Source organism: Leucopleurus acutus, assembly GCF_964270905.1.
Source record: "Leucopleurus acutus genome assembly, chromosome: 4".
NCBI lineage: Eukaryota > Metazoa > Chordata > Mammalia > Artiodactyla > Delphinidae > Leucopleurus > Leucopleurus acutus.
This window is the reverse complement of record NC_139146.1, coordinates 47,749,651-47,764,200: the sequence shown is the minus strand read 5'-3', so window position 1 is coordinate 47,764,200 and position 14,550 is coordinate 47,749,651. Positions and strand designations below refer to the sequence as shown.

Here is a 14,550-nt window from a genome sequence, read left to right as displayed (position 1 = left end):
CATTTTTTATGTTGCTTTATCACACAAGATGAGACCTAGCCCCTTGAATTTTTAAGTGCACCACAGAGTGCTATGTTGTACAGCAGATCCCCAGACCTACTTCAACTTGGGTTAAGTGGAAGTTCATACCAGTTGAACATCGTCTCACCATCCCCTTCCCCCAGCCCCTAACAACCAACAATCTACTCTCTTCTTCTATGAACTTGACTATTCTTGATGCCTCCTCTCAGTGGAATCATGTCCTTCTGCGACTGGCTTATTTCACTTTGCCTAATGCCCTCAAGGTTCATCCATGTTGTCACACAGGGCAAGATTCCCTTCTTTTTTTTTAAGCTGAGTAATATTCTATCGTACGCAAATATTTATATTTTAGCTCCCTGTCTCATCTCTCCTACTAATTACAGCTATTTTTAAATACCAGTTTTTAAAACAAATTTGCACAATTTACATCAATGACAGTGGGATGACCTCAATGACTGCACATTGCTCTGTGGGAACGGACCTTACCAGTTGCTAATCCAGCATGACCAGATCATTTGTCATCTAAACCAGAACATTTCTGAACACAAAAAGGGGCTGCTAACGAATGGGATGTTAGGACAACGCATAAGCTGTCACTGTCCTGAGCAGACCAGGAGGTCTTGTCACCCTACTGATAGGGAACTCCAGATAACTTCCCAACTCCCATACGAAAGATCTCACCACATAAGCAGTTTTGGCAATCTATGCAGAGGAACAAAGGACAGTTGGGCTTCAGTGATGAATCTTAAAGGATCCCCAAGAAAGTGGATGCCTTTACCATGTTGTTATTTTCTGCTAACATCCTCTGGCTAGTATTGCCAATAGAGCAGGGCAGAAACGTGAACAAACACAAGCACTCAGTACTGGTTTGGAAAGCGTTAGAGCTTTTGACAATCCAGGTGTTTACTGAAATTCGCCTAGCAATAACTTACAATGGTTATCCTATACTCAGCTGACTAAAACTCTCTCTAAATGTTTCATGATGCACACACTCAACACAGAGGTAAAGAAGATCAAATGGGACCCTGTCTTGTTTGAGAGAGAGACTGAGTCAGAGGCAGAGAGACAGACAGAGATAGAGCAGAGATACAGAAAGGAGAAATACAAAGAGACACCTAGAAGAACAAAGACAGACATAGAGACAGAGATGGAGACAGAGATAAGGAAGCAAGAAACACTGAAGAAAGTGAGAGATAAATCTAAAGGAGACAGAGGCAGGGAGAAACAGGAGAGAGACGAAGAGGTTGACAGAGCAGCACTCGTTTTATGAGAAACAGGTGTCTTCCAATGGCAGCTCTGAGTCAAATTTACTCTATTTACATTTAGATTCTATAGATTATTGCCAGCAAATTCAAGCACTTTCTGGCTCCCTCTTCTGGATTAACTGATAAAGAAGGTAACTTGTTTCTCAATCAGGCAAAACAAAGCAGGTGGGTTAGGAAGGTCAGTGTGAAACCTCCAAATTCATAGTTACAAAATTAAATGTAGATATTTTCCCCTGATTTTCAGTCACTAACCCTGCTGCTGCCCTTCATACATGATGTCTTTCACTGCAAAGTAAAGGAGCCGTTACAGTGGAGGATTCCTGGATTGAATGTCAATATTATGACACAGTATGAGTGTGTTTCGTGTTTGGTAATTGCAATCATTGTTGCTTTTGTTATGGTTATCCATTTACAATGCTTGGTGTCAGTTGATTTATCTCTTGTAAAAATAAAATACAGTCTGTGTGTGTGAAAAAAAAAAAAAAGTGAATGATTACAATTGCGGGCTGACTGCAGCCTCTGATAACAATTGGTGCAGGTTGACAGCAATTTTCAGCAAGAATCATCACCAGAGTACAAACTATCTGGGGCCCTGCTTCTTCAGGAATAAATTTGAAAAGGCAAAATGAACTCTGTGTGTGTGTATGTGTGTGGTGTGTGTGTGTGTGTGTGTGTGTGTGTGTGTGTTTATGAGTCCCAAACCCATTTAAAAAATAGACTTGTGAGTGGTACGTTCCCATTTGCGACCAGTGAAGAATGTGCTTCCTAGCCCAGCACCAAGTCACTGCTCATGAATCAGCTTGTCACTGATTCAAAGGAGATACAGGCAGGATCGCCGTGCCACTGCCATGCCCGGTGATTTTGTCATAGTTATTGATTCATGGAAGACACCATGTCTGTGGAAACGTTATTAGCCATTTTGCTCCACCAGACATCCACAGGCTTAGGATCCAGAAAGAAAAACATCGTCCATAATTCAAAAGCACAAGATGAAGCTTGAACAGGGCTGTGAATTCTGGGGCAGGAGCCTTTATTCCTATGCAAAGCCACAGGAAATACTCGTTTTTGCTATCAGCTATCCTAGAAAAAGGAGGAAGATATAAGCATAATTCTCATTATGGTGAAATTACCATTTCTATTACCATCATAGTTACTTATTAAATTCATAATTCATGGCCCATCACTCATCCCTGAAGCCTGACTTTTACATGTAATGGCATTTCTTTGTGTAACAGGAAAAGCAGTCTGTGAAGAATGACCAGTTGCATATACACCTTTGAGATGTGGAAGGGTCAGAAATACAGAGCAACCAGAGTGGTGATGGGCTGATTGGTTCTCCGTAAAGTCAGGCTTTGTAAGATGAAACCTTTCCCATTGGTAAAAATGAATGCACTTTCATTCAGTTATATCATGATTTAAAGTGGCCTACTTACTTGCACACTTACTTTTTATTCTTTGGTTTGTATTCCTTCCTTTCATGATTTCTGAAGCACTAGGACGCTAGTAGACTGGAGTAACTTCTAGTTGCAGGGATAAGGGAGTTGACTTAATTTTGATTTGTAAGGCAATAAATTTGTTATAGATTATTGGATTCAGCAGTTTATATAGCCAATTAATTTACGGCATTCATCTGTCCATTATAGGTGTCAATAAATACTAATTGAATAAATTAATAAATGAGTAAGATTAATCACTCAATAAATATATATATATTAGTGCCTAATATATGTAATACACCGTGGTAGTTGCTAATAATCAAAATAGGGTAAGAAACTTTCTCAGCTCATTAGGTATTTTTGCTAAAATATCACTCCAATGAAACCTCCCTGGCCACCACATTTAAAATTACAAGTCTTGGGCTTCCCTGGTGGCGCAGTGGTTGAGAGTCCGCCTGCCGATGCGGGGGGACACGGGTTCGTGCCCTGGTCCAGGGAGATCCCACATGCCGCGGAGCGGCTGGGCCCGTGAGCCATGGCTGCTGAGCTTGCGCGTCTGGAGCCTGTGCTCCGCAAAGGGAGAGGCCGCGGCAGTGAGAGGCCCACGTACCGCAAAAAAAAAAAAAAAAAAAAATACAAGTCTTCCTCATCCCACCTCCCAACCTGTTCCCCAGTAGGCCTCAGCCCTGCTTTCAATCTGACAAACTTTATATTTTGCTATTTATTTTTGTTTATTACTTCTTCTTCCCTGACTCTAATGTAAGATCGATTAAAGCCAGAATTTTTGTCTGGTTTATTCGCTGAAGTATTCCCATCACCTGGGATAGTACAAAGCACAGTGAAGGCATTCAATAAATGTTTTTTGAAAAAGTGAAATAAGGAACGAATAGAATTCGTCCCTCAGAGAATGCAGGTTTAATAAAAGAAATAACTCAGTCATGTAATACAATAGGTGTTACATGACGAATAAATCAGTCATGTAATACAATAGGTGTTACCATCAGTGTAGATGGTTAGACCTCAGAGAATAGGGATGTTTTCTTATATGACCACTGTGTATACACAATTCTACAACAAACACTATTTACAATATATGCATTATAATAAGTGCTTTTTAAATAAAAGAATAAATAAATATTTATGTGATGCAATTAATCTATCAAAGAGTATTTGGTTTCTATGGGGGTAAATTGCCCTCCAGACTAAGGCATTTTGCTGGTGGAGCTACCTTCACCATCAATCTTCTTTCAGTGTTATTGGCTGGGGAATGCAGTCCACAGCATCCTTAGTAGAGTGCCTTCACACACAGCTGTCCAGTTGGAGTGTGGGAAGGACATTGCTTCACATGCTGCGAGGATGTATACCCCCATGCAGATTCCAAATGCATCTGCCAGTTACAGACATGCAGCCAATCTGCACATTTTGAGACCGTGTCATAAGACATAGAGTCTGATTTCATGCTTTCATTAGATATTGATTGAACGCTCTTTATATTTTAGGAACTGTGGAAAGTAATGGGGATACAGTAGTGAATAAAAAAGATTGGGTTTCTGGTTTCATGATATGGCTGAGTGTAAGTCTACTGTCATATATTCTCCTTGCTTCTCTGTTCTTCTGTGCCTGACTTCTTTGGGGTGAACCAAATATTTTTGATATTACATTTTAATTCCTCAGTTGGAATTTTGACTGCCCTTCCTTTTATTATTTTCATTTGTTTTCCTAGCATCTAGCAATTGTAATCTGTCTTCTTCTCTTATTCAGACTACTTACAATTAATATTGTCCCACTTTGTGTAAAATGTACAACAGTAAAATTTCATTTACTTTCCCCCATACTTTATGCTATTATTGTCAGAAATGTAATATCTACAAATGAAATAAACCCCACAATATTTTTTGGTTGTTTTAAACAAAGGAAATAAGAGGAAAATGAGATAATATTTTATATTTACTCACGTATTTTCAATTTCCAGTGCTCTTTATTTCTACCTGTACATCTAACTTTTCATATCATGTAATTTCCTTTCAGCCTGAAGAAATTCCTTTATAATTGCTGGTAATAGAGGTCTAGTAGCTATGATTTCTCTCAGCTTTAGTTTATCTGAAAATATCTTTATTTCATCTTTATTCTCAAAAAACTATTTTCACTGAATATAGAATTCTGGGTTGAAAGTCTTTTTATTCCCCCCAGAACTTATTCCATTGTTTTCTGTCATCTATTGTTTCTGATGGAAAACCATTCTTATATTATTTAACCTCTATAACACATCTTTTTAGTCTGTTTTTTTTTGAGAGTTTTCTAATTGTTTTCAATAATTTGACTATGACATGTCTATGTGATTCATCTTGTATTTATCTTGATTGAGGTTCAAGTTTCTTGGATATGTACATTGATGTTTATAAACAAATTTGGAATGTTTTGGCCATTTATTTTTCTAATTTTTCTCTTCTATCTCATTTGGTTCTCTAATTACATTCATGTTAGACTATTTGATATTGTCTCACAAATCACTAAGGATCTGTTTATTTTTTAATCTCTTTTCCTCTCTGTTATTCAGGTTGGATGATTTGTCTCTTTCCATCTCCATTCAAGCTCTTAACTCTTTTCTCAGTCGTCCCCAATCTGCTGTTAAGCCCATCTCAAAAAGCTCTTCCATTTTAGATATCTTACTTTTCACATACAAAATTTCCATTTGGTTCCTTTTGTAATTTTATTTTCACTGCTAAAATGTTTACTTATTATGACTAATTTTTTCTTTAAAGTCCAACATCTGTGTCATCCTAGGGTCTGTTTCTATTGACTGCTTTTTAAAAGATCTTGAGTATGGGTCACATTTTTGTACTCCTTCACATGTCTACTAATGCTTGGTAGCATGATGGACATTGTTATAGTACACTGTAAGGAGTTTAGATTGTGTTATCGTCTTTTAAAGTGTGTTGAGTATTCCTCTGGAAGGCTTTCCACAGTTGCTCGCACTTTTGGTGTTGCCAAGTTCAGTTCTGTTATATGTTAGGATAGGTCAATTTTGATTTTATACTTAGTTATAGGGTGTGGCTCTTACTCTGGGAAATGATACTTTCTCCAAAAGCATAGTCTTTCTGAGCTCTCCAGTGCATGCCAGAGGTGCTCAATGCACTGTGCAATTTCTTTCTTTCCTTCTTTCTCTCTTTTTTTCTCTTCTTTTTTATTTTAATTTTTTTGTGGGGAGCCTGGGCTAGAACTCCCACATCTTGCAGCACTGTACGATTTCTGATATCTCCATTCAGTTCTCAGTCCTAGAGCAGCTTCTGCTTGCTGAGTATTATGAAGTCTGTCCCTGAGCGTGCATCACCCAGCCCTTGGTCAGTGACTGTATTAGTCAGTGTTTTCCGGAGAAACAGAACCAAGAGGATGTATACAGATAAACAGAAAGACACTTATTTTGAAAGATTGGCTCATTCAATTACAAAGGCTGAGAAGTCCCACAGTCTACTATCTGCAAGCTAGAGGCCCAGGAAAGCTGATGGTATAATTCCAGTCCAAACTCAAAGGCCTGAGAACCAGAGGAGCCAATGTCTGAAGGCAGGAGAAAATAGACGTCTGAACTCAGGCAGAGAACAAATCCGCCTTCCTCTACTTTTTTGTTCTGTTCAAGCCCTCAACCTATTGGATGATGCCCACCAGCACTGATGAATGTGATCGTTTTTATTCAGTCTACCAATTAAACTGCTAATCTATTCTAGAAACATCCTCACAGACATACCCAGAGATAATGTTTTGCCAGCTATCTGGACAACCTTTAGCCCAGTTATGTTGACACATACAATTAACTATCACAATGGCCCACATTCATTTACTTTTCACACAGCTCCTTCCCTCTGACACACATAACAGTTCTCTCTTCTTCGGCGCCTTGCCCTGCAAACTCCAGTCTCTGCCACCTCAGCACAGTGAGCATGCACTCCACCTCTCTGAACTCTTGAAAGAAAATGCACCCAGGCAGAGGGAGCTGGGCATTGTGGAGCTCACCTTTTGGGTTTTTCTCTCCAGTACCACTGTTCTACATTGCTTGTTGTTCAGTGCTTAAAAACAGTTGCCTCATATACAGGCATACCTCATTTTATTGCACTTCACAGATATTGCCTTTTTTTTTTTTTTACAAATTGAAGGTTTGTGGCAACACTGGGTTGTCAGATGATGGTACTGGGAAACAAAAAATGTGTGTGACTCATTTTATTGTGGCATTCACTTTATTGCAGTGGCCTGAAACAGAATCTGCAATGTCTCTGAGGTACGCATGTAACTTGCCAGTTATATGGTTGCTTATGGTGAGATAATACTTCCAATAATATTTATTTATTCTCTAAAGGCTGGAGGTAGAAATCTTCAATCTTACATTGCAGTAGGGAAGACATGTCAAATACATAATTGTATCATCAATTGTTTTAATTATATTTGTGATAAGGCTATAAAGGAGAAACACAGGAAACTATAGGAGCATAGAGTAAAGCTGTTCATAACCTAGTTTGGTCTGCCATGTAAAGTTTTCCTCAGAAAGTGATTATTGAACTGAATCTCAAGTATGACAGAGCAGAAGTTAACTAGGCCACAATGAAGTAAAACAAAATTTCAGAGAGAGATAATAGCATGTGGAAAGGACCTGAGGGGTACACTGAAGGACTGAAAAAAATTAATATCTAACATTCACTGAGTGTATGTTAGGAACAGTCACTGTGCTAAATGCTTTATATATTATCTCATTAGATTCTAACAACATTATGAGGTAGATACTATTACTAATCCATTTTCTTGATGAGGAAACTGAGATTCAGAGAGATTAAATACTTATCCCAAATCATATAGCACTGGGATCTACCTAGGCTGTTTTATTACCATGCTGGAACACTCAGACACTGTAAGGGGAAAAGAGCAGAATGGTCTGATAGCAGAGAAGGAAAGATGGGGAGGGAGAGGAAGGGAGAGCTAAAGCTCTCTTCAGCTTTTTAGCTGAAGCTCTCATTGAGAAGAAAACACAATAAAAACCACCGTGTACAATTTACATTTAAATATATTCCTAAGAGAAGGAAATGTGAGGTCATTGGTGAAAAACCAGGTTGACGTTAAGGGGAAGAGGCATGAGGAAATGGTCAACTGTTACAGTATTACAAAGATCATCAAGAAGCATATCCATGAATGTGGTTTGTATTGCGATCTGCTGAAAAAGAGACAAATATCCTGGCCTGGCCTTCATGGAGATTATATTTTATTGATTCTGATAATAGATTATTGTTGAAAAGGGCCTCCTATAAATTATAACCATGCAAAGGCAGCAAGATAATTTTTTTTTTTCTTTATGTGTTTCTCATTCCTACTCACTTCTCTCTTAGGGGAAGAGAAAATCACAAAAAACAAAAATGTCAAATCTCAGCTATTCATTTTCAAAAGAAAAAAATATATATATTCCTAAAAGGGATTTAAAAAATATGTTTTGACAACCAAGATCTTTAGTATAAAGGCTTCGTTTGTTTTATAAAGAAAAGACAGACACCCTGAGAAGTTTAATAATCTGCCCAAGGTCACTACTAAAATCTAAGACTTTTAACTACTGACTGAAAACAGCAACCTGTAAAATTTGTAGCCCCAAGTACAGTTCAGAAGATGCTCCAGGGAAGATCATCATTAATTACCAAATTGGAGATGGGGACGCGGAATGTAACGTTAATACTTAAGTACCTGGGAAGCAGAAAGGCCTGAGGATCCAGGAAGCTGTCACAGAGAGTGAGCTTGGCAGATTTCAGAATTTAAGGGAAAAGGAGGAAATCAAGCAACCAGCAAATATTTCTTGAGCGTCTGCCGCATGCCAGTTTCAGGCACGTTTGTAGAGTTGGACTAGACAACAAGAAATGAAATCTGAAGCAAAGAAGCTGGGTAGGAGGTAACACTAGTCTCTCTCCTACTGCAGATGGCTGGTAGAACCTTCTCTCTCTAACTCCTTGTCAGGATAGGGTCTCAATCAGCAAGAGGGGACGATACCCAGAGCAATGGGGTATGATACAGGGGCAATAGAGAAGATAGAGCAGAGGAGGGAGGAGGGTCCTTCTTCTCTCGGGAAGGCTGCAAACACGACAGGGAAAGTTTATCAAGGCAAGTGTGTTTGAATGGAGTTTTGAAGGCTGCACGAGCAGGTAGAAGTTGATAAGTGGTGAAGGACCCACCAGACTGCACATACAGTGGTACAGAGGTTTGAAAGAACATGAATGGAAGAAGCAGAATGTCCTGCTTGAGAAACTAAAGCAAAATCATCATGCTCCAGACACATTTACAAAGGAGAGGACACTTAGATGGACGTGTCTCCTTAGAAATATACAAAGAAGCCAACTAGACTCTGTTTTATGTAAATCAGACTTATTTCACAAGTTTAAAAGCTCCCTTAGATACTAATCTAGGAAATGAAATCAGGTCTTCTTTTGGTATTGAAAGTGAATCTATTCACTCATTTGTCAGACATTTATTGATCTCTTCTCATGTGCCAGACTCTCAACCAGCACTTGGCATATCAAGTAAGCAAGATATTTCACACCATATGTGTCAAGGGGAGAGGAGGGACCTGTTGTGTGAGTTTCAACAAAGGCGAGAAGGGTGGCGTGGCTGGTGGCTGATGGTCTAAGACAGGGAGGGTGGTGGACAATGCTGTAAGAGTGAGACAGGGCCAGATCATGCAGGGATTGGGGTCCGTGCTAGAAAGTGTGGATTTTTTTCATGAAGGTTTTAGGGGGCTTTCAAGTATGTAAATGATCTGATGTGATTTTCATAGCTACTAGTTTGCCGTCAGCCCAACACAAGAGATCTATCAGGTTTTTTAGCCAGTGGACACCAATGGTAGGATGAACAGCTCCAAAGGGAAATAGATCAGTAGCCTTGCAGTCAGGACTCTTTATAATTCCAAAATGGGAATTATAAAGTAGAAAAGCAACAAGAGATACATTTGCCATGTTCATATTATAAAGATGGTCTAAGCTTGATTTAAATTGGTCCTTTTGCTGTTGCTTTATACTTAGGGAAGCAATATATATAGCAACATGCAAATTCAGGCTTCTGGTCACTCAGAGTGGGCAAGTTGAGGCTGAGCTGAACAAGTGTGACTCCTGACACCAATAGTTTTTCAAGCGCTTGCTAGCTTGCCCACTGGGTCACTACTGATTTTTCTTGAGTCGTCTCCAGCTATCTGAAGTCACAGATACTGCTCCGTCTACTCCTGGGTTAACGTTTTGTGAACACACCTTGTTTCTTTTGGAATCACTCTGTTTGAATGAGCCCCATCCATTAATGTCCACATGTGAATATGTGAAGGATGTCCGATCTCTGGGCACGTCAGCTTATGCTAATGAAGCTGTGTAGGAAGGACATCTATTTTCTCACTTTCAGGGAAGGCAAAAGTACTAACAGGTGATTGCGATGTGAATGATTTATGCAGAGCACCCACTCCTCTGGAATCAAAGATGGGGAGCAATGCATGCACAAAATTGTCACGTGGGCCCTTAATACTGGTTTCAATATTGAAATTTCAATCCAGTTAACTCTTTTAGTGATATTTGTTGTATTCCCAATTTAAGACCAAAAGAAGCCAGCAAATTTTATTTTTGCCACTCAGAAGATATATTTGCATGATTCTTTTTTCATGGGGTAATCGTGATCTAATACAACATAAAGAAAACCTAAAAAGTGAGAAAAGCAAAGGGAAAACAAGGATTTAATTTTTTCCTTCTGGGATCCCAACCCTCTGCCTGAGCGGATGGCTGCTCCCAGATCCTGCCTGCCCGGCGTCTGCTAACACACCCTGCAGCATGCCTGAGTTTCTCTCTGCAGACAGCATTAACAGAACCCATCCCGTATCTTCTAGGTTTCCTCTACACTCAGAACAGCACCAAGCGCAGCATTAAAGAGCGGCTCATGAAGCTCTTGCCCTGCTCAGCTGCCAAAACGTCGTCTCCTGCTGTTCAAAGCAAGTTTGTTTGTTTGTTTTTCTCCCCCAAACTTCGCTTGTTTTGTTTGTTTAGGTCTGCATGCATTGCAGTTCTCTGCTTCTAAAAAGAATCCATATATTATATTCCGCAAAAGTAACTCTATTAATATATCCGTGTTTACCTAAATACCCAGGGGAACCTCTGTGCAGTTGTGAGGCACTTCCCATTCGGCAGACTGACAGCACAGTGCTAGTGACAGGAGTCTGGGCTTCAAAACATTTGGAAATTTTTGGTTTTTTTGTTTTGTTTTGTTTTTTATTTTAGAGGGTAGGTATTATCATTTTAATTTTACAGATCAAAAATTTAATACCAGAGAGATGAAGCAAATAGCCCAAGATCACCTAATTTGTTCGATATGTAGCTAATATTTGATTCCTGGCAGCTGTGTTCTATTGTCTGCACACTTATCCACCATGTGATTTTTTTTTTTTTAACATCTTTATTGGAGTATGATCTGAGGTGTAGGGACGCGGCTCAGATAACTGTAGGGATTCCCATTGCCTAAATTGTTAGCAGAGCAGCTGTGCACTTTAAACTGCAATGCCTCATAAATTTCCTGATTCACATACACGTATTTGTTGTGTAATTTAGATACTGCCAAACATCAGAAATGTTACTAGGTTTGAAAAACTACTATAAAGTGGAAAACATTTACCAAATATGACTTTTCTTCTCTGCCCACTCTTTCCCTGTATCATCAGGGGTCTCTAGGAAAACAAAGCCAATACATGCAGGTCTTTCTTAGCTTACATCCTGATAAACCCATCGTAAGTTGAAAATATTTTAAGTCAGAAATGCATTTAATACACCTGACGTACTGAACATTGTAGCTTAGACTAGCTTACCTCAAATGTGCTCAGAACACTTCCATTAGCCTACGGTTGGGCAAAATCATCTAACACAAAGCTTATTTTATAATAAAGTGTTGAATACCTCTTGTAATTTATTAAGTACAGTACTGAAAGTGAAAAGCAGAATGGCTGTCTGGGTGCACAATAGACGTAAGCATATCGGTTGTTTACCCTCGTGAGCAATGGCTAACCGGGAGCTATGGGTTGCTGCCGCTGCCCAGCATCATGAGAGAGGATCTACCAGGTTGCATATCACCAGCCCAGGGAAAAGACCAAAATTCGAAGTACAGCTTCTACTGAATGCGTTTCACTTTTGCACCATTTGTAAAGTTGAAAAATCGTAAGTCAAACCATCCAAAGTCCGGGACCATCTGTATACATATACATACACCTACACATGTGCATACACATACACAGGCAAACATATATATATATAAAGGGATTTATTTTAAGGAATTGGCTCACATGACTGTGGGAGCTACCATGTCCAAAATTCATAGGCCTAACAGGCTGGAAACTCAGGCAAAATTTGATACTGCAGTCCTGAGTGAGAATTCTCTTTTCAAGAAAACTCACTTTTTGCTTAAAGCCTTTCAACTGATTGGATGAAGCCCACGCACATTATCCAGGGTAATCTCTTAAAGTCATCTGATTACAGATGGTAACCAGGTCTACAGAATACCTTCAGAGCAACAGTTAGATTAGTATTTGATTAAAGAACTGGGTACTATAGCCTAGCCAAATTGATACATCAGACTAATCATCACCTCTTCATCCTCTTTTTCTCCAATTTTGTGGCATTCTTAAGCAGTAGAATATAAAGGATATGTAAAGGGACACGCTCTATTTTGTAAAGATATCTTATGCGATTTATAGTGAACATTTACAAGCATTTTTTTTACATTTTACATTTTTTACATTTTTTTACATTACATTACATTTTTTTTACATTTACAGGCATTTACATTTACATTTATTTTTACATTCTTTCATGCACAATTTTTTTCTAGCATCAAACGTGTTAAAATCAGATAGAAAAGGTAGTGTTCTTTGCCAGTGAGGTAACAAACATTAACAAGCTAGGTGAGCTATTCCAGGTGTAGGGCTACAACCCATATCTTCAACTACTCTCTTTCTTTTCTGCTACATCATTTTGTAGGAACTGATGAACTCAATGAGTGATTAAAATATGTGAACGCTCTAAAATTCCACTAGTCTCGACAACACAGATAGAGAAAATATGGAACGTACCTCAGAGAACCCAGTATGTCCTGGCAGAAGTCCCAGAGTAGCATAGTAATTTATTTCAGTGGCACTGACCAAAGTTAATATATCATAATAATATTTTATTAATTCACTTATTCATTCAACGTATATTTATTATATGTTAGTTCCTGTTCCTGTGCTGGGAGATAGGGAAGTAAATACAACAGCCTTTAAAAAGCTTTGTCCTACTAGAACCTTCTGTGGGGAAAGAGGGCAGGACAAAATTATTTTTATCAGTAATAATCCTATGGACAAGAAAATACATAGTTAAGCTACATTGCTTTGATTTTTTTCCTTCATTGCACATACACACACACTATCTCACAAACAAAACATAACAGGCCATCAGCCTGGAAGGCCACAATTCAGAAAGATGCCAGAACCTTAATTCTACACGGTATTGAAGATGTAGACATTTTTATTGCTACTGTTCGTCAGTGAATGTTGCTTATTAGAGCCATTGCTTTTCCCCTTTCAAGTTGAAATAAAAATTGCCAATTTATCAGATATTTACCAAAACCAGAGTCATCTGTACAAAGTAGACAAGTAACATGTAACTTTCAGATGGATCTCTCTGCTTACTTAGGGAAGAACAAAATCGTTGTGCCTTGCTAGCACTCTTCCTTAATCAGTACTGCGGAAAGCCACACCTCTAAATAAGTGTTCACAGAGGATGGCAATGCAATTTTCAACTAAGTGTGAGGAAAAAGGACATTTCTTGAAAGGAAAAGAAAATAACAGAAGATACTAAAAAAATTAGGAGACTGACCTAAAAGCTAATATTTTTATAAAAATGGGATTTCACAAAACTGGCTGCTCTTGAACCCACACTAGATGTGGCCTAAGATTTGTGGACCCCCCAAAGGTCCACAGATATAAAACTCCCTCCGCCACTAGCCACCACTTTCCCTCTTATCCACCCATCGCAAGAGAACCCCAGCACGTCGAAGTAGATTACTTGAAAAGGAGACCACATTAATTCCATTGCTATATTAGAAACGTTTTTTTTTAAAAATTAGATCCCTAACCATGTTCCGGGCCCTAAGCAGTTGGGCACAGGACTGAAAAGCTGATGTGAAAACATGAAACAGGAGGCAGGTGGTTGGAGACAGGACCCTAGGCCCCCAGGAGTAAAAGCATGGGGACCAAACATCTCCATGTGGGACCACAGAGAGCCCTCCAGTGAGGTTTGGCTTGACTGGGTGAGTTCCAGGCTTGAATCACCTGCACAGGGGCTGCAGAAATATTCTCCACGAGATCCTATGCAGCTTCAAAGCTAGAGAGCTGAAATTTAGTTTAATAAGAGGCCAATACTCATTCTAAATTCCATTTTCTTTTTTCAGGAAGGCAGAAATGACAGGGTTTTTCATTCCTCTTGGCAGGAATGTGAGATTTATCAATATTATGCAAATAACAAAAGAAAAAAAAATCTTTTCTGTAGAGAAAAAGCAAACTTCTGCTGAGTTATAGAGCACTTGGATTCCCTAAACCAGAGAACCCAAGAGTTTGAAGGGAGCCTTCCCTCACGTCTGGTTCCCCGAAAGACTTCCTCTCTCATTACTAGGGAGCAGGCCTGCTTCTTTAAGAAAATAACCATTTGGTGATTGCCAGCTTTACAGAGCAATCTTCCTCATGCTGAGCCCAAAGCAGCCTTCCTTTAACTTCCAACGATAGTGGTCCTTGTCCTGCCCTTGGGAGAATCGTCCGG

The 14,550-nt window shown here is 39.1% G+C and overlaps 1 protein-coding gene across 6 annotated transcripts in view; it reads left to right on the top strand.

Moving 5' to 3' along the window:
• Window positions 1–14,550, top strand: part of KCNIP4 (potassium voltage-gated channel interacting protein 4) — a gene marked incomplete at both ends in the record, with an annotated part of 1,207,446 nt that overhangs the window by 1,057,594 nt on the left and 135,302 nt on the right. For 2 of the 6 annotated variants that reach the window (XM_082837580.1, XM_082837579.1), the window contains one exon: window positions 10,602–10,707. The exons of the other annotated variants lie outside the window; for them this stretch is intronic. In XM_082837580.1, the coding sequence (XP_082693706.1) occupies window positions 10,602–10,707 (106 nt within the window). The remainder of the gene's footprint in view (window positions 1–10,601; window positions 10,708–14,550) is intronic. 6 annotated transcript variants of the gene reach the window in all.